The 22,016-nt window shown below is 32.7% G+C and overlaps 2 protein-coding genes across 4 annotated transcripts in view; both read left to right on the forward strand.

Moving 5' to 3' along the window:
• The window catches only part of LOC139496439 (uncharacterized), a 233,627-nt gene that overhangs the window by 177,312 nt on the left and 34,299 nt on the right, over positions 1-22,016 (forward strand). The window lies entirely within an intron of this gene.
• On the forward strand, positions 312-21,235 carry LOC139496425 (uncharacterized). 3 transcript variants are annotated; one of them, XM_071285020.1, is made up of 5 exons: positions 314-788; positions 8,217-8,553; positions 11,236-12,720; positions 15,280-15,378; positions 15,970-21,235. In XM_071285020.1, exons 1-5 carry the CDS (start codon positions 627-629, stop codon positions 21,087-21,089), a joined length of 7,203 nt encoding a protein of 2,400 aa, XP_071141121.1. In that variant the 5' UTR covers positions 314-626; the 3' UTR covers positions 21,090-21,235. The 3 variants fall into 3 exon arrangements, with proteins under 3 accessions (XP_071141119.1, XP_071141121.1, XP_071141120.1); XM_071285018.1 differs by having other exon boundaries at positions 312-788; positions 15,280-21,235; XM_071285019.1 differs by lacking the exons at positions 314-788; positions 8,217-8,553; positions 11,236-12,720 and having other exon boundaries at positions 12,727-15,378.

The raw sequence follows: 22,016 nt of genomic DNA on the forward strand, positions 1-22,016 counted from the left end.
CCCCTATTTTAATTTACCTTTGTCTTTAATATTTGTGTTAAAAACTTTTGTCATTTGAAAATGTTGGAGGTGAAAAAAATAAATGGTTTTTTTTTTCTTATTTTAAACTACGCAAATAAAAATCCGAATCACCTTTCTTCACGAATCATTCAAATGAAAATAAAAAAGGTTTTGTTTCACGGTTTGGTGAATATCAAATAGGAACTAATTAAGAATTTGATTGACAGCAGAATAATCGTAAATCTGTCATATAAAGTATAAAGGCTAAATCGTGCTTGTCAATTGATATAACTGAAGCATTATAGTTTTATTTGAAAATATTAATTTTAACATCTAACTCGGCCCTGTTTGCATTTAAAGGAATTAAGTCTCTATGTTTTCTTTTCGATCCTAAATAAGTTTGATTCTGTTTTACGCGACAAGAAAATAACCTCATTACAAGTGTCTTGTCTTAATTAAAATGTACTAATTACAATTGATTTGTCATAGCCACGATTCATAGTGTGACTTTCAATTAGAGGTTTTTACCATGTTCATAGTGGAAGAGTTAATGTGAAGTTATAATTTCAAAAGGGATTTATAAAACTATGTTTCGCAAGAGTAAATGAAACCTATATTAGTTAAAAATGTTGGACAAAATCAAGACTCTAATTGGTTTGAACTTTTCGTGGTTTATCATTGTAATTATAATTGTGCCGACGATCGGGTTGGACCAAAATAATAAATCCGGCTCCAAGCCAATTGTAATTTCAACAAAAGATGGTGTTTTATTTTGTGGCAGCTCAAAGGTAAGTTATTAGATTGAAAAATATACACGGTACACTTGAATAATACACAGTTTGAAAGTATATATCCGGATAATAGTAACTTTTGTATTACCATTCGAATGCTTTCTTTATTGACGTATACACAACCATTCTTTTTACTTATTGCTATGATTCTTGTATATATCTTACAAAATATCTGAACAAAAGAAAAGTAAAAAGAACAAATATACCTAAGTCAAAGACAAATTCAAATCGGAAAGTTAACTATCAAATCAAAATCAAAATCTCAAACACATTGCTCAAACATAAACAAACTGTCATATCTATGACTAGGCACAGTCATATCCTTATGTAGAAAATGGTGGGTTAAACCAGATTGTATAGCTAGCTTTTCTTCTCATTTGTATTACAGTCGCATAAAAGGCCATTATATTAACATTGTAAATGAATTCAACGATGGAATAATGCAAGGTTGTCCATCAACCGGTTTTGTTTTAGGGACGATTAACAAATTATTGTACATCTTTTTTTTTTATATTTGATTGTTTTATTATCTACATATTCATTCTGTGTACAAGTTTTAATCATATTGTGTTCAATTTTGTCATTTTTATGTTATGATTAACATTAAAATGATATTAGCTTATGATATTGAAACATTTTGGGTACCATTTTGATCGTTTCAAAAAGAACAAAATATTATTTTGAAAAAATGTACACTTAGCCTAATTATGTAAGATTTTCAATTTACAAGGTGGTTGCACAGTACATTGTATTTCTTTTTTTTCTTTTCTTATTTGAATCATAGCAATAGAATATTAAAACCCTTATTTTATTTCTCATGAATTACATTCCATAGCTTAATTTTTAATTTTAAATTTGGATAAAAAAAAATACATATAACCTATAATCTGTGCTTTTCTTTTTTGGACCAAAATGTATACACAAAGCATTTTATCAGAGCTCTAATTTCACATTTTTTTTTATAATACAGTTATTTAGTTTTCTTTTTCTGTATAGCACGACCTTTTTCTCTCAGAAGTTTTAACAAATGTTTATTTTTTTCGAACTTTACGGCTTTAAAACATATGCGGTGACTTAAACATATTAAATTTGTATTTTTGAAAGTAGCAGAATATAAAAAAAGTCCATTTAATAGAAAGTCCTGTTATTTTTGCTGGTAACTCTATGCTTCTTTTAAAGAATGGAACTTGAACATACCAATTAATAAGGACTTTGTAAATTATTGTGTCTTCTTTGAATATCAGAAAGATTAAGATGATAAAAAGGACTCATATAACATGTGTTGAACAATCAAAGACAATGCCAAGGCCGTGGCCTAAAATAAAAAACAGCGAAAACAAAATTGAAAAAAACATGCGTCCGTCGAGCTCATCTCAATTTACGATCAACTGTTTAAACGTTTAGCCAAAAAGAAACCAAATCCAACTGAAAACTAGGGGAAATAAAACAAAACTGCACGGATATGTAACTTTAATTAATGATTAATTACAAAGGACATTCAAACGACTGACATTATGACCGAGGGTCCACAGTTCATTATGCTTTTTTATACTATTTTTTTGTATTGTTTATTTAATCCCTATTATTATCTATTCAATATATTCTAGCACCTCACTATTCCCTATTTCTTTCTAATCTTAAATCTATTTCCTTATTTTACACTTTTTGCGTAGTATTCACTATTTTGAAAACCCCTTGCACACCCTCATTGAAATGTGTGCAAAATAATTTAATATTATTACAAAGAAATAAAATTGACAGTGTGGTAGTTGTCGGTTGTCACGTGGGGTCGTTGGAGTCAACCAATTTTTACACAAAACTATCATACAGAACCACAATCCGTGATACAATAAATCACAATGTAAAAAATGACATCTCATTTGTTAAAATATAGTCAGGGAATGTCAAACCGGTTTTGTAATTGATATTTAAGTATTCGAGTCATATTTAATTAATAACATCAGATATATTTTCCATCTAGGGGGCGCTTGTCAAAAATTGATTGATTTATCGATTGTTGTTTGCTTAACTTTCCGAGTTAATAGGATACATATGTTAAGTTCTTATTAAATTTCATTGTATAATTATATATGCATGCACATTCGTCTAAAATGAATGTTATATAGTTTATTTTATAAAACCGTGCTATATACATATATAAAGTCCAGATAAGTGCATGATACATTTAATTATAACCACATTACCTCAACATTAGTTTGTACATTAAAAGTGATGCTTATTTGTATATATAATTAATAACCTCAGATATTGTTTCGATGTAGGGGGCGCTTGTCGAAAATTGATTGATTGATTGATCGATCGTTGTTTGCTTAACTTTCAGAGTTAATAAGATACATACTTTAATTTCTAAATAAATTTAATTAGATAATAATATATTCGTCTATAAATGAATTCGATAGTTTATTTTCTAAAACTATGCTATATGTTCGTCTGCTTCTGTGGTTTTTAAATTGTTTCTCGTTTCTCGTTTTTTATATAGATAAGACTGTTGGTTTTCCAGTTTGGTAGGTTTTACACAAGTACTTTTTCGGTCGTTTATAGCTTGCTGTTCGATGCGAACCTAGGCTCCGTGTTAAAGAACGTACCTTGACCTTTAATGGTTTGCTTTTGTAGATTGTGACCTGGATGGAAAGTTGTCTCAATGGCACTCATACCCCATCTTCCTATATCTATATATTGATAATTGCATTATACATTAATTTTGTCAATTATTGCCAAAATATTTTCACAAAATGTTGATCATTAAAAGTAATAGGTATCGTATATCGTCAATTATCTAACAAACATAAGCTATACACAAAAGCAGGAGCGATGAGGCAAACATATTATCTCTATTTATTTCATTATAAATTTAAAATTCAATGACACTTAAATTCAACATATTCAATTATCTAAACTACTGCTCAGTTATGTTATATATTTTAGCATGATCGGATAATTACTTTATTTCTTTAATGCAATGATCACAATGCTTAAGTAAGTTCGCTACTCAGTTTAAAAATAACAAGTTTTTCATAACACTAGTTAATATTGATAGCGGATTAATAAAGGAATCAAAAAAGTTAAAAAAATATATATGTTAATAGGCATGTTTTCGAGATATTAGCCATTGAAATTTTAGCGGATAATGTTCTCTGAAGATTTTTCATAGCTTTATCATTGACAAGTTTAAGTTCCCAAAAACTATTAAAAAAAATAACAAATATTTCATAAAACTTTAACACATGGTTTATAATTATACATGTAAAAGATTCATAAAAAGCAAAATGAGGGGGCAATGGGAAAATTTTTGTAAAGCATGCAAATGGATAAGGCCAGAGGATATCGAAAATCTGTCAACATTCCAAAACATGACAAGCAAACATCCTTAAGAAGAGTTTCACACATGTATTTTAGTCAATATGCGTTCTTTTCTTCTGTGACATCATTTTACTCATCATGTATATTTCTATGATACCTTTCTTGCTTATATAGAAATTAAGGAAGATTGTTGTTTATAAAATACAACTGTATAACTGAACCAATTTACAGTTATATCCGTCTAATTCTATAAATTCAAAATTGCCAAATAACCGTTATATATATTGTTTCCGCTAGTTCTTTAACCCGAACCTATTTTGTATTAATTTGGTGCGTCCAAAGCGCTGAGTTGCGTTTCTACTCTCTGGAATGATAATCTAAGAAAACTAGTTTACTGATGATCGCATGGTAATTAACAACAACTGATGTCATGCTTTCAGTAAGTCATAAAGCATATAAATTATTTTTAATTACTGGAATTTATATATTAAACAACCTATTTCACAAAACAAGTCATTTTTTGTTTGTTTAACTACAAATATGTTATATCAATATGACATTTATTAATTTTAATAACTGCACGTTGTCAACTATTTGTATGCATCATATAGGCGTTTATTATATTGAGAGTCATAAATGTATCAATCTGTTTTTCAATATTTTGTGAATTTTTTATTGTGTATTTGTAATGCTTTTGTGTCATTATAGCACGATTTTGATTATAAAAAATTACACATCAAATCTTTAAATAAAATAAATGGATTAAGACAAAAACTAAAATTCGAATGTAAACTGGTAAACATGTTTGTATATGATTGCTAAACGGTTGATAAAATCAGCAGTTACATAGTAATCAAAGACAGATTCGTGAGATTCGTGCAAAAGACAAGTCCACGTTTCAACGATGATAACAATATAATTTTCCATTTGAATGCGTGTTACTGTAAAAATTTTGGCAAATTTAATTGATTCTTTATTCATGCCCAGTTAGCTCTTCTAAATGGTCACTCATTTAGTTATAGTTTATAGTTGACTTAAAAGTAAATTCAAAACAATACTGAACTCTTTGTAAATTCAACAAAGGAAAGACCCTAATCAAATGGCAAAATCAAAAGCTCAAATACATCAAACTTTCATATTCCTGACTTGATTCAGGCATTTTCTTATGTAGAAATTGATGGATTGAAACCGGTTTTAAAGCTAGCTAAACCGTTCACTTGTATGACAGTTGCAACAAATTTCATTATATTAACAACGATGCGTGGACAATGCAAACAGACACAATAGGTAAAATGTCGAAAATAGTGGTACAGTAGTCAACATTGTTTTATAATCTTAATCACTATAAGAACAACAAAAACAAATATCACATATGTCACAAAGAAGTTCAAAAATAAATGCATACATCAAATGTAACAACCTCAGATATTGCTTTTTATTATAAGATTGCATTCATCTCTATAAAATCCACCAACAAAGAATTGAAATATTTTAAGTACTAGGACCGAATCCTTACCCTAACAAGCACATGTATAGATTATCAATAACTCTGACGTAGAATCGCGCGTTTGACGTCAAATGTATAAATAGAAAAAAGGCTAAAGATACTCAGAAGTCGAAAATGAACTTACAACGGCCTGGTTAAAAAGACAAAGACAAACAAAATTACACAAGAAACAACACCAACATCCGGAAAGGTAATCAGATCCCGTCTAGCTTTCGATCTTAATCCTTCAATAAAAGAGATGTAGAAAAGAAGCTGTTAAATGTCCTCTGTTAGAAGATGAAGTGAACCTTTTTCAAGTTTCTACGGATGTCCTCGTTGTGTCGGTTGTCATATACAGTATCCTTGTCACAATTAATTATATTTATGGTCAATACGCGAAAGCTACTATCCAACCTTTCATATGTGTTCTACAACGGAAAGTCCCTTTTTACAGATATTGCTAGCATGAGCGACGCGTGAGTTGCTACAAGACGATTTTATGGTATCATCTCCGATTTTGAGTTGGGGTCAAAATGTGATTTATGTATTGTGAAAAGTGGACAGATATTTCCTTATATGGCCTAACATTTCGGTTGTTCAAAAGTTATATTCCTTTTTTGGTATACAATTTAATATACTGGTTTACAATAAATTTTCCGTGTAGCTTTTTAAAGGATGACCAACTGTCATATGACGGGGATGTTTAGGTAGCTATATTGATGGGTTAACCCAGCTCTCTCCTCTCCGTTCGTTTCGTTTTCTGATAAAGTCTAGCTTTTTAATTGGTCAAGTTTTCATGGACTAGCCCGTTTTTAAAATTACCGTTTTAGTTTTGGTAAATACTATTTTTTTTTAACTAAAATCACATTTCTTAGTAAAATTCTATATAAAGGATAAACATGATATTTTAATAACCGTATTTTTCATATTTATGCTGAAATCGAATGCCTGCATGATTGTTTTCATATTGCATTGTGGGTAAGAAGCAAGTAATCCGAATAACAAAATTTGTATATACCTCTCAAAACAATTGTAACAATAAAACATAAATTTTGAGATAATAAAGTCAGCTTTATAAAATAAATGAAAAATATATGGTATCACCTTTTTAAATTAAAATAAGAAAGGACTACATTCAAACATGAATATAAACGTTACCTTAACTTTATGAAAAAAATAAAATTTGAATTCGTGTTTCAAAAAGGTTTTGTTGAAGAAGAATAGGAAATGACATGTAAAGACATGTTTCTGTTTATTAAATGTTACCTTTAACCTTTATAGCATGTTTAACTGCATATCATTCTATTATTAGTGGCGTTAATTTATAGTGGTGACTATATTTTATTCAATTATAGTTGACCTTTATAGCATGTAATACTGCGAATTATTCTATCATAATTGACGTTCATTTCATTTTGACTATATTTTATTCATTTAATCGTGACCTTTATAGCATGTTTGACTGTATATTATTCTATTATTGGTAATTCTAACAGCAATTATGGTTGAAGTTTTTGCGATGTTCTATTACCAAATTGTCATTTAAAAAGTTAAAACAACAAAATTATCGAACTCCAACGAAAAGTCCCCTCAGATGACAAAATATAATGCCCAAACGCATCACACAATGGAAAAACAACAGTCATATTCCTGAATTTGTGCAGGTATTTCCTAATGTAGAAAATGGTTGATAAAAACCTTGTTTTATAGACATGGGGCGATTTTGGTATAAGTGCCAATGCGACAACTCTCTATCGAGTCACAATTTGTAAAATTAAACCATTATAGGTCAAAGTACGGCCTTCAAAACTGAGCCTTGGCTCACAACAAGTAGCCAGCTATAAACGGCCTCAGCATGATAAGTGTATAACATTTCAAAAAGGACAACCAACGGTCTTTTTTTTATTTATAAAGAGGTGAAACGGAAGACACTTATGAACCAACATTATCCCTTACCTGAAATAATAGTGTAAAATCAAAACATATAAAGACACACTATAAAATATTAACTGAAATGATTAAACTCTATCAAAAAACATATAATCAATATAAATGAAAATACACTGAATGAATAGATGTGATATATGACACAATATAAATAAACAATAAAAAAAGAGGGGTGAGATGTTAAACAATATCGGAAATACAATCATAACCATGGACAAAATACCGCTAAATAATATATCATACACAGGTAAATAAAAAGGTGGTGGTCAGGTATACATAGAGTGCGGAAATAGGTTTTTTAAAATAATAATTTTGTTGGTCATAGAACGAGAACAGAATAACCATTTATCGTCATACCAAACATGTGTAAGCAGTCTATAATGTAAAAAGAGGGTCGAACGAGACCAGAGGTACAGTCAAACTCACAGATCGAAACAAAATTGACAACGGCATGGCTAAAAAGGAAGAAGAGAAACAGACAAATTATAAGACACAACATAGAAAAAGAAAAACTAAAGAATCACACCAAAAACTAGGGTTGATATCAGATGTTCCGCAAGGGTAAGCAGATACTGCTCCAAATGTGGTACCCGTGGTGTTGCTCATGTTATAACAAACAAAATGTATATCATATTGTTTTATTAAGAATGTAATAAAGTATTTACTTACAGATCCATGGTAATGCCAGCCTCCACCAAAGATGTAATCCATGTGGGGCCATTAGTTCGGATCAAACTTCGCTGTTATCCAAGTCTAAATATGACGTAAACGGCGACATAGCTCATATTAAATTTTCGATACATTCTTCCATTAATGGGCAGCTTTATTTTCGATTGTGTGAGATTTCCAATATAAACCACTGTTTGAGAAATGACAAGGTCTACATAGAGGAAAGCTCAGACATAACGTACAACTACAGTGCCGGAAATCAGACAGTTTCATTACATCTTCACATTCCTAAACATTTCAACAATGGACAATATCTACTGCAATCTAATGTTATACAGAGTGAGTACATTATATAGTTCTTTTGGGCTTTTTTCACTTTTCTTGATCTGTGTGAGAAAAGTATTTCTCCTCATCAGTTAAATACCTGTTGGGTAAAATGTAAGTCAAAATTTAATTAAGACTTTTTCTCGTTTTGTTCTGAATTTTCATATTGTGACGTCATGAAAAAGCCATGATTGGTTCAAGATCAAATAATTTTAATGGTAAGATACAAAAACAAACAGGATGACGAAAACTCAATTATCAAACACTAATGTAATGCATTGCACGAACAAGATAGGTTTATACACAAATGTTATTAAGTAGGAAAAGTACCTCACTAAAACATAAACGGTTTAAATTAGTTTTTTCAGAAAAAGTTACCAGATCACATTCCACTAGTGTCATCTGTCGTAGGTTTTTTAGAAATCTAATATCAACATGATGATACTATGACAGTTCTTTCATACATTTTATAATGTTATTATAAGTTATTTTTTGGAGGCATTTAAAGATTACAAAGGCAAATTTATCAAAAGGACACGTTCTGTCCCTTGTTTTAAGATTAATAGAGACATAAATTTAAAAAAAAAGAAAACTAACGAATAAGCAAAACGAGCATAAGAAATAAACTGAAAATTCTTAAAAGGATAAGAGAAAAAAAGATGATGAAGTTTATTCTAGAAAACTGGTCATTTGCTCTTAATTCTTGTATCACAAACATTTTCTTCAACAGGAGACTGTCTTTTATTACATGTATGCAAATTCAAGGTATAAGGTCATAAAAAGTAAATTTATCAAAAAAAACAGAACTCCGAGGAAAATTCAAAAAGAAAAGTCCCTAATCAAAAGCTGAAGCACACCAAACGAATGGATAACAACTGTCATATTCTTGAAGTGGTACAGGCATTTTCTCATGTAGAAAATGGTGGATTAAACTTAGTTTTATAGCTTACTAAACCTCTAACTTATATGACAGTCACATCAAACTGCATTACATTGACAACGATGTGTATACAAAACAAACAGATATAATAGATAAAAATGTCAAAAATAGGGGTACAGCAGTCAGCATTGAGTTATGTTACTTTTGTTATTATTTATATTGACATACTTATATTTAATATCATGCATGTTCGACTTATCATTGGTGCTCGAATTTAGACAGTTAAAAGGCCAATTCAAATTCTAAACGGAAAAGATTTTTTTTTTAAATCGAAAACACATTTAAAGTGGTTTGTTATACTGACATTAAGGGATATTGCATGACAAGGTATGGTAATATTTTATGCATTTAAATCTAAGGTAAAGCATGTCGAGTATATTTTCGTTATTCTATTTATGTTCTTAATTTACATAAATTTCTTAATTTGCATAAAAACATGCAATAAGAAAACGTGCTACCTGAATAACAAGCAGCCAAATCATGAATATTCATGTATTTTGTAATTGAAAATATGTCATATTAAATTATTCCGTATTTTTACTTTTTGATGTATGGAATTTTTCCTGTTCTAATTGTTTACTAATAATTTTAATAAAACAATTTACGTAAGCATAAGATTAAAAAAAATAACAGGTTATCAATATCCCTTTTAAGCACTTGACGAATCAACCAAAATAGTATATATAACTTTAAATGTAACACGTCCTTTGATTAGCTGAAAATTGTTGTCCCTGTTAATTCTTTGTCATGTGATCGTGAGGTCGTCAATCAATTGTCAATCAACTTAATCAGTTTGAATAGAAAAACTCTTGATTACATAGTTATAATAGACTTTGATGACTGATTGAGGACAGTATTTTAAGTTTAACTACGACCATCGCTATAACTGAAGTATGATTAACTAGAAAACCATAGAGGATATGCATTATACACTAATCTTGATAAATACAATACTGTAAAATCGTTATTATTCGTTTGGTAACAATTTACGTAGATATCGCGGGTTCGGGTGAACCACAAAATAAAATGTTCAACGAATAACAAATTTTCTACAAGGCTTTAAGCAGACTTTTGCCAACCCATGAAATCAAACATCTACGAAATTGCAAGTTTTTCTCAATCCACTAAATCTGGTAACCACGAAAATAAATAAATATACACTATACCAAAACAAATTCTGTAGATAATAGTACTTCAATAAAAAAAAATGCATTTTCGGGGCACATTTTCTGGATTTTATCATTGAAACGAAACAATATCTTAGTTGATTATTCTTATTCTCTCAATATGTATTTGTAACTTGGCACAAATTAGTCTTATCAAGATAAAAATTAAAATAACAAAGATACTAATCGCCAAAAAAAAATTCCAAAGGAAAGTCATTTATCAAATGACAAATGCGGAAAGCCAAACACATAAAACGATTGGAAAACAACTCTCATAATCCCGATTGGTACGCGTCTAACGTACACTATTATAAGCCTGGGATAAAAAAAAATGAGGTATAATAAAATTCCAATCTCTATAGACAAAATCAAACGTTATCAACCCACTGAATGAGGGGAAAACAACTGACATATTCAAAACATGGTACAGGGAATTTATTTTTATGAAAATGGTGGGCTTTAAACAAAGCTTTATCTGTCTAGTATTTCTTATTAGTGTTAAGTATATTCTTATCATAATTATGTTTTTAGATACAAAGACTACAAAAGACTAAATATAACTTCTATTTTCTTTATATTTTTTTTTTCCAGATCAAGTGCATCTTGTTAATTGTGTTCCGATTACAACCAAAGATAACGCAGACAAGCATTTGCTGCAGGGTGTCCCAGTTACAATCAATAACAAGAGTAATACAAGGAATAATGTGTTCACTTCTGTCTTTGACGCCATTTTTGATTTCTTCAAAGGAAAGTCTGATAATAGCTCCGTAGATACTAAATTAGCTTCACGGGAAAATAAAGATTGGATAGATGACAAGGATAATAAGACAATGAACTTGGGAACAATTGCTGCATTAGATACGTCAGTTCTAAACAACCGAATCGATACAAATAACCATGTAGCTGGGAATGGCGGTAACGGAAAGTCGGATGAAAAACAAGACCCATTACCTGTCTATAATATCTCTTCCAGTTTGGATTCAATAGGATATAAAATCAATAAAGAAGGGGATGGTCGACATGGTACTAAAAATGAAGTTATTTCCACCGCCATTAATCTGTATGGATTAGCGATACCACCGGCCGATACAGATATTAATTCCGTGCATGATAAAGAAAACACAAAAAACGAAAACGAGGTTGGAAATTATATAAATGCTAAGTTTGCACAAATAAAAGAACTGTCAAATAAAAAACCAAGTGTTAGAACAGATAAACACCAGATCGATATTGGTCCAAAAGATTTGATGGAAGTTTATCAGTCAACGAAACCAGCGGAAGTAAGAAACTCCGAAACTAATTTGATTCCTACTGTTGAGGCTATTGATACGATAGAGCATTCTGGAATACATCGACCGGAATTAGCGTTTGTAAAAAATACCAATGGTGTGTCACGAAAAAGGATAAAAAAGAAAAAGCGGAAGAAAAGTAGAAGAAAAAGTAAAAAACGCACACAAAATACAAATATAGATCAAACTAAAAAAGAATCGTTAACTCAATCGATAATTAAATCTATTCAAACTTCTCAAACTACGTCCAGTAAGCCGATATCACCTCCCAATATTAAATCGATTCAGTCGGCTGTGAAACCAAGAAAAGAGGTTCCAAAAGTATCCAAATCATTTAACCCACTAGAACAGTTGGTCAACATGGTAATGTCTGCTACGGAAAAGCCCAAACATCCGAATGTGAAACCAAGACATGATGTTCCGAAAGTCTCAAATAAATTTAAAAAACTCAAGGAATTGGTCTCACTTGCAAAGTCTGTTAAGGAACCAAAGGCACTTGGAGGAACTCATAATAACGGTAAATTCCAAACAGACGTAAAACATGCATTCGGAACTCGAGGCAAAAAAGGGTCGCAACAAAGACCAGATAGGAAAATGAAACCACATGCTAATTCCAAACCGAAGTCATTCGAAATCAACATAAAGTCTGCAAACAAAGAATCAAACGTTAAAGAACAAAAATACCAAGTACACAAACAGGATAAACCTAGTCACAAACAGGATAAACCTAGTATAAAGAGGATATCAAACCACAAAGGATACCAGATTAAATCTTCGAACAATAAAGGTAAGCAAAACCTTAACTACATAGTTACTTCAAAAGGCGATTCAAAAACAAATACTTCTAAACATCAATTAGATCCCGATTATATTGTTACAGGATCAATGGATAGAACAAAAAATCATCACTTCAAAAACGAAAAAGGACAGGCTCCCACGCATAAATTTGCTTCACATATTATAAATGACTTGGTTCAGCGTGGTTTTCTTGAAGAGAACTATGCTTCCGGTATGCCGACTAAAAAAAAGTCAAAAACAAACGCCAAATTCATAGATGAACAATTCAGAAAACCAAACGCCAAATTCATAGATGAACAAATCAGAAAACCAAACACCAAATTCATAGATGAACAATTCAGAAAACCAAACGCCAAATTCATAGATGAACAATTCAGAAAACCTAATGCCAAATTCATAGATGAACAATTCAGAAAAACAAACGCCAAATTCATAGATGGCCAATTCAGACAATCAAACGCCAAATTCATAGATGAACAAATCAGAAAACCAAATGCCAAATTCATAGATGAACAATTCAGAAAAACAAACGCCAAATTCATAGATGAACAATTCAGTAAACCTAAAACGAAATTCAAAGATGAACAAATCAGAAAACCAAATGCCGAATTCATAGATGAACAATTCAGTAAACCTAACAATAAACATTCGATCAAAATATTACCCGCTTCACAAACACCAGAACGAGACTATTTCAGAATTTCTCCTCGAGTCATCGATTCCGATTATTCGGAAATGATACATTCAACTGTCGAACCTGTCCCCTCTCAAAAACCGTCTGTTATGTCGGAATTAATGAAAATAGGCTTCGTAGACAAATTTACTTTGCCTATAATTGACCGCAAGAAGTCCAATAATATTAATCAAGAAACAATGTCAAGGTCAAAGTTAGACAGTTCACAATATACTGTTTTAGAAACCAAAGATAAAGCAAACAACTTCAATGAACAGACAGTTAATGGTAACATAATCTCGAAAAATATCGCAGGTCAAACGGGAAAAAACAAACCAAACGAGAAAAACACGAATGCACAAAATCCGAATTCGCAAACTATTTTATCAAAGGATTTAAAGATTCTTGAATTAATGAAATTGGGATTCATCGATAAGGACACTAAGGACCTCACTAAGTCTGATGTTACTCGTGTTATGCAAGATATAGAGGGAACAAAAGCACTCCAGGAACACCTCCAATCAAGTGTCAAGTTGTCAATTAACTCAAAAGCAATTGCACAAAATTATAGATCGACTTCAAGTAATATAGATAGTCCTAAAGAGAATGAAAGGCAAGAAGACATGACAAATAACAAACAAATCGTTCCGTCAGACTATAAAGTTTCAAATATGCTCATTGGCGAAGCAAAGACAATAACAGATAATCAAAAACATGGAGAAAATAATGAAAAAACAATTTCAAAGGATAACAAAATTTTGGAATTAATGAAAATGGGTTTTATAGATGAACCCACATTACCTATAATCGATCTAACCAAAACTGATGTTATTAAAACAACATCCAAAACTGGCGATTCAGAAGTGAAAAATACAAATGAAAATAAACAAATCGACCGATTAAATTCAGAACGTGTTAATGTCATTAATAGGGACGTTACTATCGTAAATAGAGATGGACAGTTAAAGTCAGAGCTGATAAATTTAGTTTTAAAGGATGGAACAGAAAAGTTAAACGACATAGAAGTTGGAGTATATAATAAACAAACTCAAGATAATATAGAAGGGAAAGCCCCATTAAAGACAACGAAATTACCTAAACGTAAAACAAAATTGAAATTTAACGAAACGACCAATTCAACTCAAAATGCTCAATTACAATTAAACAGGTCAAAAGCTGAAAGGCAAATCAACCAATCACGGAAATACTTAAACCAAAAGAAAATAGATCAACAACAATTTATAGCTTCCATAATCAGAAAACAGAAGGAAAAATGGAAAAAGAAATCAAAGAAATCAAAGAAATTACCTAAAAGTAAAACACAAAATGCACAATTACAATTCAACAAGTCAGTCGACGTGAACGATAAAGAGAAAAGAAAGATACAAGATACGATAATCAATAAAGAAAATATTATCAAATCTGATAATACAAATACTCATTTACAATTAAACATGTTACTATCTGAAAGGAAAATCAACCAATCAGGAAAGTCCTTAAATATAAAATCACAAGCTGAAAGTAAAATCAACCAATCAGGAAAGTCCTTAATTAAAAAATCACAAGCTGAAAGTCAAATCAACCAATCAGGGAAGTCCTTAAATATAAAGAAACTAGATCCTAAAGAGTTTATAGCTTCCATTATCAGGAAACAGAAGGAAAAATGGAAAAAGAAATCAAGAAGTCGAATGAAAAATAAAACCAAAAGCCGGATACATGCGAAGCCACAGGCTGTAATTGGTGCGCAAACGAACGAATCAGTTTTAGAATTTGTTGAAAACCCATCGAGAATGAACGTTATCGCTAAATCGGAAATAGGAACTCTTGACAATGAAGATATTACAGATCAACTAAAATTTAATCATTCCATTACAGGTTCACCAATGAATCTTAAAGACAGTTTACAGAACGCACCTAAAAAAGCGAAAAAATCACGAAGAAGAAAACAAAAGAAAACACCTAATGAAGATAAAAGTAAGATAGCAAATAATTATGTTATAATGTCGGAAACGGACGATAACACAAAAACAAAAAATGAAGATGTTATAATTGACGAAACTAATAAGGAATCATCATCACCAAGGGCTTTTGGAAAGAATGAGAAAAAGACAAATCTATTCTTAGAAATAAAAGAGCTAGGAGGTCGTGAAAATGAAAGTAGTTCCTCTTATCGAAAATCAGATAAAGACGATAACACGATTGATTCAAGAAATGTTGGCTGGGAGTCAGTTTTAAAAACTTCGTCACTTGAGGGAAAACAAAAATCACCAACCAAAATTGAAAACAAACTTTATTTAGATAATGATAAATTAACAATTAAACATGATAGTCAAAGTATAAAGGCTATTCTGCAGAGGATAAACGATTTGAAAAGTAAAACCTTAGAATCAGAGCTACTTTTATCGTTAGCTTTAGATCGGTTGTCTAAATCCGGAAATGTGCAACGTGTGGTCAAAACTGACCACAATATTGTTCCTATTAATACATCGCAAAAACCAATGACTGAAAACTTAACGTTACCATTGATTCTTGACAAAACTATTGAAGCAACTCATTTTATTTCAGCTGATAACAAAGAGATGTTAAAGCTTTTGGAGAAAGATTTGACTTCGCCTGTATCACATTCAGTCGATGACAAGAACATTAAGATAAAGGAAATAAAGCTTTTGAAGAAAGAATTGACTACGCCTGTATCACAATCAGTCGATGACAAGAACATTAAGATAAAGGAAATATTAACCTCTAAGTCACCTTCAAAGGAAGATGATCCAACAACTCACGAGTTATATCCACATACAGTAAGAGGAATACCTAAATCGTTACTGAAACACGATGTCGATATGATCATTCAGAAAACTGTCTTATCGGGTAGAAAGGCGAAAAAGCAGAGGACTAAATCTAAAAAGGCCAAAAAGGTCGAATTGGCGAAGCATAAATATAAAGAGGACAGAAAACTACTTCCGGTTAACCCAAAAAACGAAAAGTCCCTGAAGTTATTAAATCAAAATAAAGAATCAACTAATGATGATGCTAAAATGACACCGCAAAAACGTAAAGAAACATCAAAAACAGGAGATGACGATTCAACAATTGAATCGATGAAAACAATTAGTAAAGAAATATCGCCCACGCACGAATCGTCTTTAAGCAGCATGGATTCAATCCTTCATGCAACAAATATACCAAGTAAAAAACATAGTAAAGAAACATTGAAAACAGGAGATGACGATTCAACAATTAAATCGATGAAAACGATTAGTAAAGAAATATCGCCAACACACGAATCGTCTGTATCAAGCATGGATTCAATCCTTCATGCTACAAATATACCAAGTAAAAATCAGACTGATGATATATCGGAACCAATTATGCCTAACCAAATGCCTGTTAAATCATCGGATGAGTTACCACCAATTAAAGCATTACAGCATGTCTATACAAACAAAACAACGAAGACAATCGATTCAGAAAAGACCACCAACGAGACTTTGTTGAATGAAAATGAAATAAAATCAATTAAGATACAAAACTTGACGAACCCAACATTGGACGGTATAGAAACAAAACAAGTGTCATCTTCAGAAATCTTAGATACAGCAGTTATTGATAAATCACCTCTTGAAAACACTTTTGATGAACCAGGTAATGAAGGAAGCGCTGATTCTAACTTTACCATGAAGCAAACTGATACTAAAGACATTAATAAACATGTGGTCGATCACGATGACACAAACACTGCAGAAGTGGTTCAAGACAAGTTACTTACTGCAGGAAATATAATAAATACTAACGAGGATTTAAAGGGTAGAGTAACACCAAGAGACAAAAATGTTTCAATAATTTCTACTGATAAACAGAGTCGGCAAAGTTTACGCGATAGAAATGACCCTAAAACTACAAAAGGTGTAAAGGGCATTGTTATAATGGGAGAAACAGTACCATCCAAAGAACGTTCTGATAGGGTACAGTTAGGCGATAGAAACATCAAAAAATCTAACAAGGATGAAGATTCTATCAAACGAAAAGATGAAAATGATTTTATAAAACAATTGAGAGATCTCAAAGAAAAGCTAATGTCCGATGCAGCAAATGAGAAAAGCACTTCCGGTAATGATGAGGACGGGGTATCATCCGTAGATACAATTGTAAAGGAAAGAAAGAAGAAAAAACCATTAGTTTCTAAAAAAGATTTAAAAGATATGTACAAAGAGATGAACTATTCTGATCCAAAAATAAATATCCCGGATGTATCTTCTAACACTAACCGAAGGAATAGAAAATTTCCCCAAATACATTCAGTACCTTCAGGCCGAGGGGGAGTCAACTCCGTGTCTTATTCTGCAATCCTACGTTCATTAAGGAAGGAAGGAGGGGATCAACCAAGGACAAATAAACCTAATATAGTGGGTGAACAATTCTTAGGCGCATCGTCTAATTTCGATTATCCTACTACAACTTCAAAACAAGATTTGGTCCGAGCAGATAAACAGAAACCAACCCCAACTGTACCAACAAGTGTGAACTCTATAGGTTTGGTATCAGCGCCGCGGGTAGACCGAACGGAAAATACAAAATGGGCGTCACTAGCTTCCGGCATAATGCAACGTGACAAGAAAGCCCCAGGTGTTGTAATAGATAATAAAAAAACATCGATTGTTGGGGGCAAAAAATGGCCAGCAATGGTAGCACAACATCTGCAATGGACTGATACTGCACCGAATTCTATGTCTCTTTCCGTTGGTCATAATACAGACGGCAGATATATAAGTGACCCATCAACAGGAAGAGATAGGTATAGAGGTACAATTGATAAAGTCAATAGTGGTATGCATCTCAACGGGCAAGGGGTTTTAAATGTTAGGCCCACGCAGAGTAAAACAGCAGACAATGACCACTTATTCGAAAATATTTTAAATTCGCTTGTTGATGTAGCTATGGACTCACCATATTTAGAACAACAGAAACGTGGCAGTATTGTAGACCAACCTAGGGGTGTAGTTGTTGAAAAATCAATCAAAGCACACCCTTCGAACGGCAATCCAACGAAACCAATGTATAACCAACGGGATCGTCATATTAACATGAATAATAATAGAGAAATGATGGATAATTATAGAATAAGCTCAGTACCAGTGCCTCAACATACCGATAGAAATTCCAATACACAAGTCAATAGGATAAAAGATCAAAATTCAGTTGATCTATCTTTAGGATATCAACAAACCACTTCTACACAACCACCTAATCTTTTTACGTATGGCAAATCATCTCAAAACTATTGGTGGCACGACCGCCAGGTCAAAGGACGAAAAAGTGATGTTCTGACGTTTTCAGGAGCAAATGTTCCTTCAAATGGTATGCAGCGAAGATTAGGGAATAATCCTGGTAACTCTGCAAAATCTAACTTACAAAATTCAAGAGTTTCGAATTCGGATATAAATCGTTCCCGTCCTCGAAATCGTCACGACAGAATTTCAATGGTAGGAGCACCAGACATGGGATTCCACAGCCGGGATCAAGGCATTGAAGCACACAGCAGGGAACCAGATATGGGATTCCATAGCCGGGATCAAGGCATTGAATTACACAGCAGGGAACCAGACATGGGATTACACTACCGAGATTCAGTCATTGGATTACACAGCAGGGAACCAGATATTGGATTACACAGCAGGGATCCACGGATTGGATTACACAGCAGGGAACCAGACACTGGATTACACAGCAGGGATCAAGGCATTGGATTACACAGCAGGGAACCAGATATGGGATTAAACAGCAGGGATCCAGGCATTGGATTACACAGCAGGGAACCAGACATAGGATTACACAGCCGGGATCCACGCATTGAATTACATAGCCGGGATCCACGCATCGAATTACACAGCAGGGAACCAGACATGGGATTACACTACCAGGATTCAGGCATTGGATTACACAGCAGGGAACCAGATATTGGATTACACAGCAGGGATCCACGGATTGGATTACACAGCAGGGAACCAGACACTGGATTACACAGCAGGGATCCAGGCATTGGATTACGCAACAGGGAACCAGACATTGGATTACACAGCAGGGATCCACGGATTGGATTACAAAGCAGCGATCCACGCATAGAATTACACAGCGGGCGGGCGTATGATTTACATAACAATGGAGAGATACAGGCAACAGATGTAAATTTAAACAACAAACCAAGTCAAATGTACTCTAATATTGAATTACCAGGCTTGAAAGCGCCGGGATTACAAATACGGCCAATGGACACACCTAAGAAAACGAACATACAATTTGGCGGTCTTTCTAGAGCATCAAATGGAGCAAACGATCATCAAGGACAAATACAGATACAAGGTGAACCTAATATGTCCATTCAACCAGACCAAAGACTGACTAATAAGAAAACTATTCATCTAATGCCTGGTATACGTGGCGCACATGATATTTTATCTCTACAAAACCAACAACATTCTGAACCTGCTTTAACTGATACACAAACGCCAACAGTTCCCTATTCAAGGTTGCTGCCGCCAGAAGATGCACAATACAACACAATACCCGGTTCACCAAATTATGGTTTTCCGTTTGAAATGAGTCTTCATCAGTTCCAGCACTCAAACAATCAGGGAACACGCCGAAAACGTGTGATATCTCCACAGGAAATGGCTGGAAACAACATTCACTACGATGTTGGTCCAGCAAATGAGGTTTCCAGCAATAACTTGAATCCCAACGATTATGCCTATGAGAACTCTGGTCAACCACATGAAGTAGTCGTTAATATTAATCTAATGAAAAATCTGTCAAAAGTATGCGCTCCTCACGAACGTTTTACTTGTAATCCGGTTGAAAACAACGTAGCCGTGTCCGATTTACGTTCCATGTGTATGTCGAGCTGTAGTAATGGAGTCTGTCCTGTCGATAAATGTTCGTGTTTTTGTGTTTCCTTGACAACCCTTGATGTTAAGAACATTATAGTCGCGTCAAACAAAAAGGTGCCTTCGAGACAGACAAACTCATTGGGACATATACTCGAAAACTCAGGAACTGGTACCCGAACACTTCCAAAAACAGTAAATATTATTGGTATTAATGCTGGAAGACAAGGAACTGGTTCTCCAAACCTTCCAAAATCAGTAAATATTATCGGTTTGAATTCTGGTATCTCTGGATCCAATTTGCCTATGAATTCAAATACAGTGAATAACATTGCTATGGAAGCTGGAAGCGTAGGAACCGGTTCTCATAATCCTTCTAAAACAGTAATTATCAACGGTATGAACGCTGAAAACTCATTAATTGATTTTCCGCAGCCTTATGAGACAGTGAATAATATTGGTTTGAATGCTGGAAACTTAGGAACCAGCTCTCATACGCCTTCAAAAACAGTAAATATCCTCGGTATGAACGCTGAAAACTCATTAAACGGATTTCCTCCTCAGCCTTTTGAAACAGTGAATAACATTGGTTTACCTGCTCCTCCTACGACTTTAAATACGGCGAATATGATTGGTTCGGCTGGAAATTATTTTCTGCCGCACGACTTCAAACCAATGGTGACGTGTACTCCAACAAGTCTATTTTTGTCTATCAAAGGGATGGTAGATTGGTGTAACACTGAGTGTGGAATAAGTTTAGATAATTGTCCGTGGCATATTTGTGAATGCCAATTCATTTTATAGGATATATTCATATTGTAATGCGCTTTCATGTAGATGTTTGGTGGTTTTTAACAAGAACAGTTTAATGTCGTGAAATTGAAGAAAACATTTAATTGGTACCATTGAATGAAATTGATGTAGAAATTAATTAAAAATTTTATATCGAATATGTTTTAAGAAGATGTGTATGAGTGTCAATGATTCATCAAAGTCAAAATGGATATTGAATTTATGTCAAAGTACGACCTATAATACAGAGCATTGGCTCACACCGAACAGTAAGCTCTAAAGGGCTCCCAATGGCTAGTGTAAAACAATTGTACAGTCTGTAGATATAAGGAAATGTGATAAAAGTGCCAATGAGACAACTCTCCATCCAAGTCACAATTTGTAAAAGCAGACCATTATAGGTCAGAGTACGGTCTTCAATACGGAGTGTTAGCTCACAACGAATAGCAAGCTATACAGGGCCCGACAAAATGACTACTGCAAAAATTTACAAACAGGAATACCACCGGTCTTATTTATATATATATATAAAAAGAAAGAAAAGCAATTATGAACCAAATCATCGAACGACAACCACAGAACATCAGGTCAATATAAGAAAAACGAAAATCGGGAAAACATGTCTGAAGTCCACAAACAATCGACAACAACTGAACAACAGACTCCCAACGTAAAAAAATGCAACAGAATTAAACGTGTTGACAGGCGCCAACATTTAGTCAAACCTTGGACAGAAGTGTAAACATAACACCATAACAAAGATACAAAACAAAGAATAAATTTAAAAAAGTAAAATCACAAAAATGCTGAACTCCGAGGAAAATTAAAAACGGAAAACCTCTAAACAAATGGCACAATTAAATGATAAAACACATCAAACGAATGGACAACAATAGCATAACTCGATAGAAAATACATATACATAAAAACAAGTGAACA

Source organism: Mytilus edulis, chromosome 11, assembly GCF_963676685.1.
Source record: "Mytilus edulis chromosome 11, xbMytEdul2.2, whole genome shotgun sequence".
NCBI classification, from domain to species: Eukaryota; Metazoa; Mollusca; class Bivalvia; order Mytilida; family Mytilidae; genus Mytilus; species Mytilus edulis.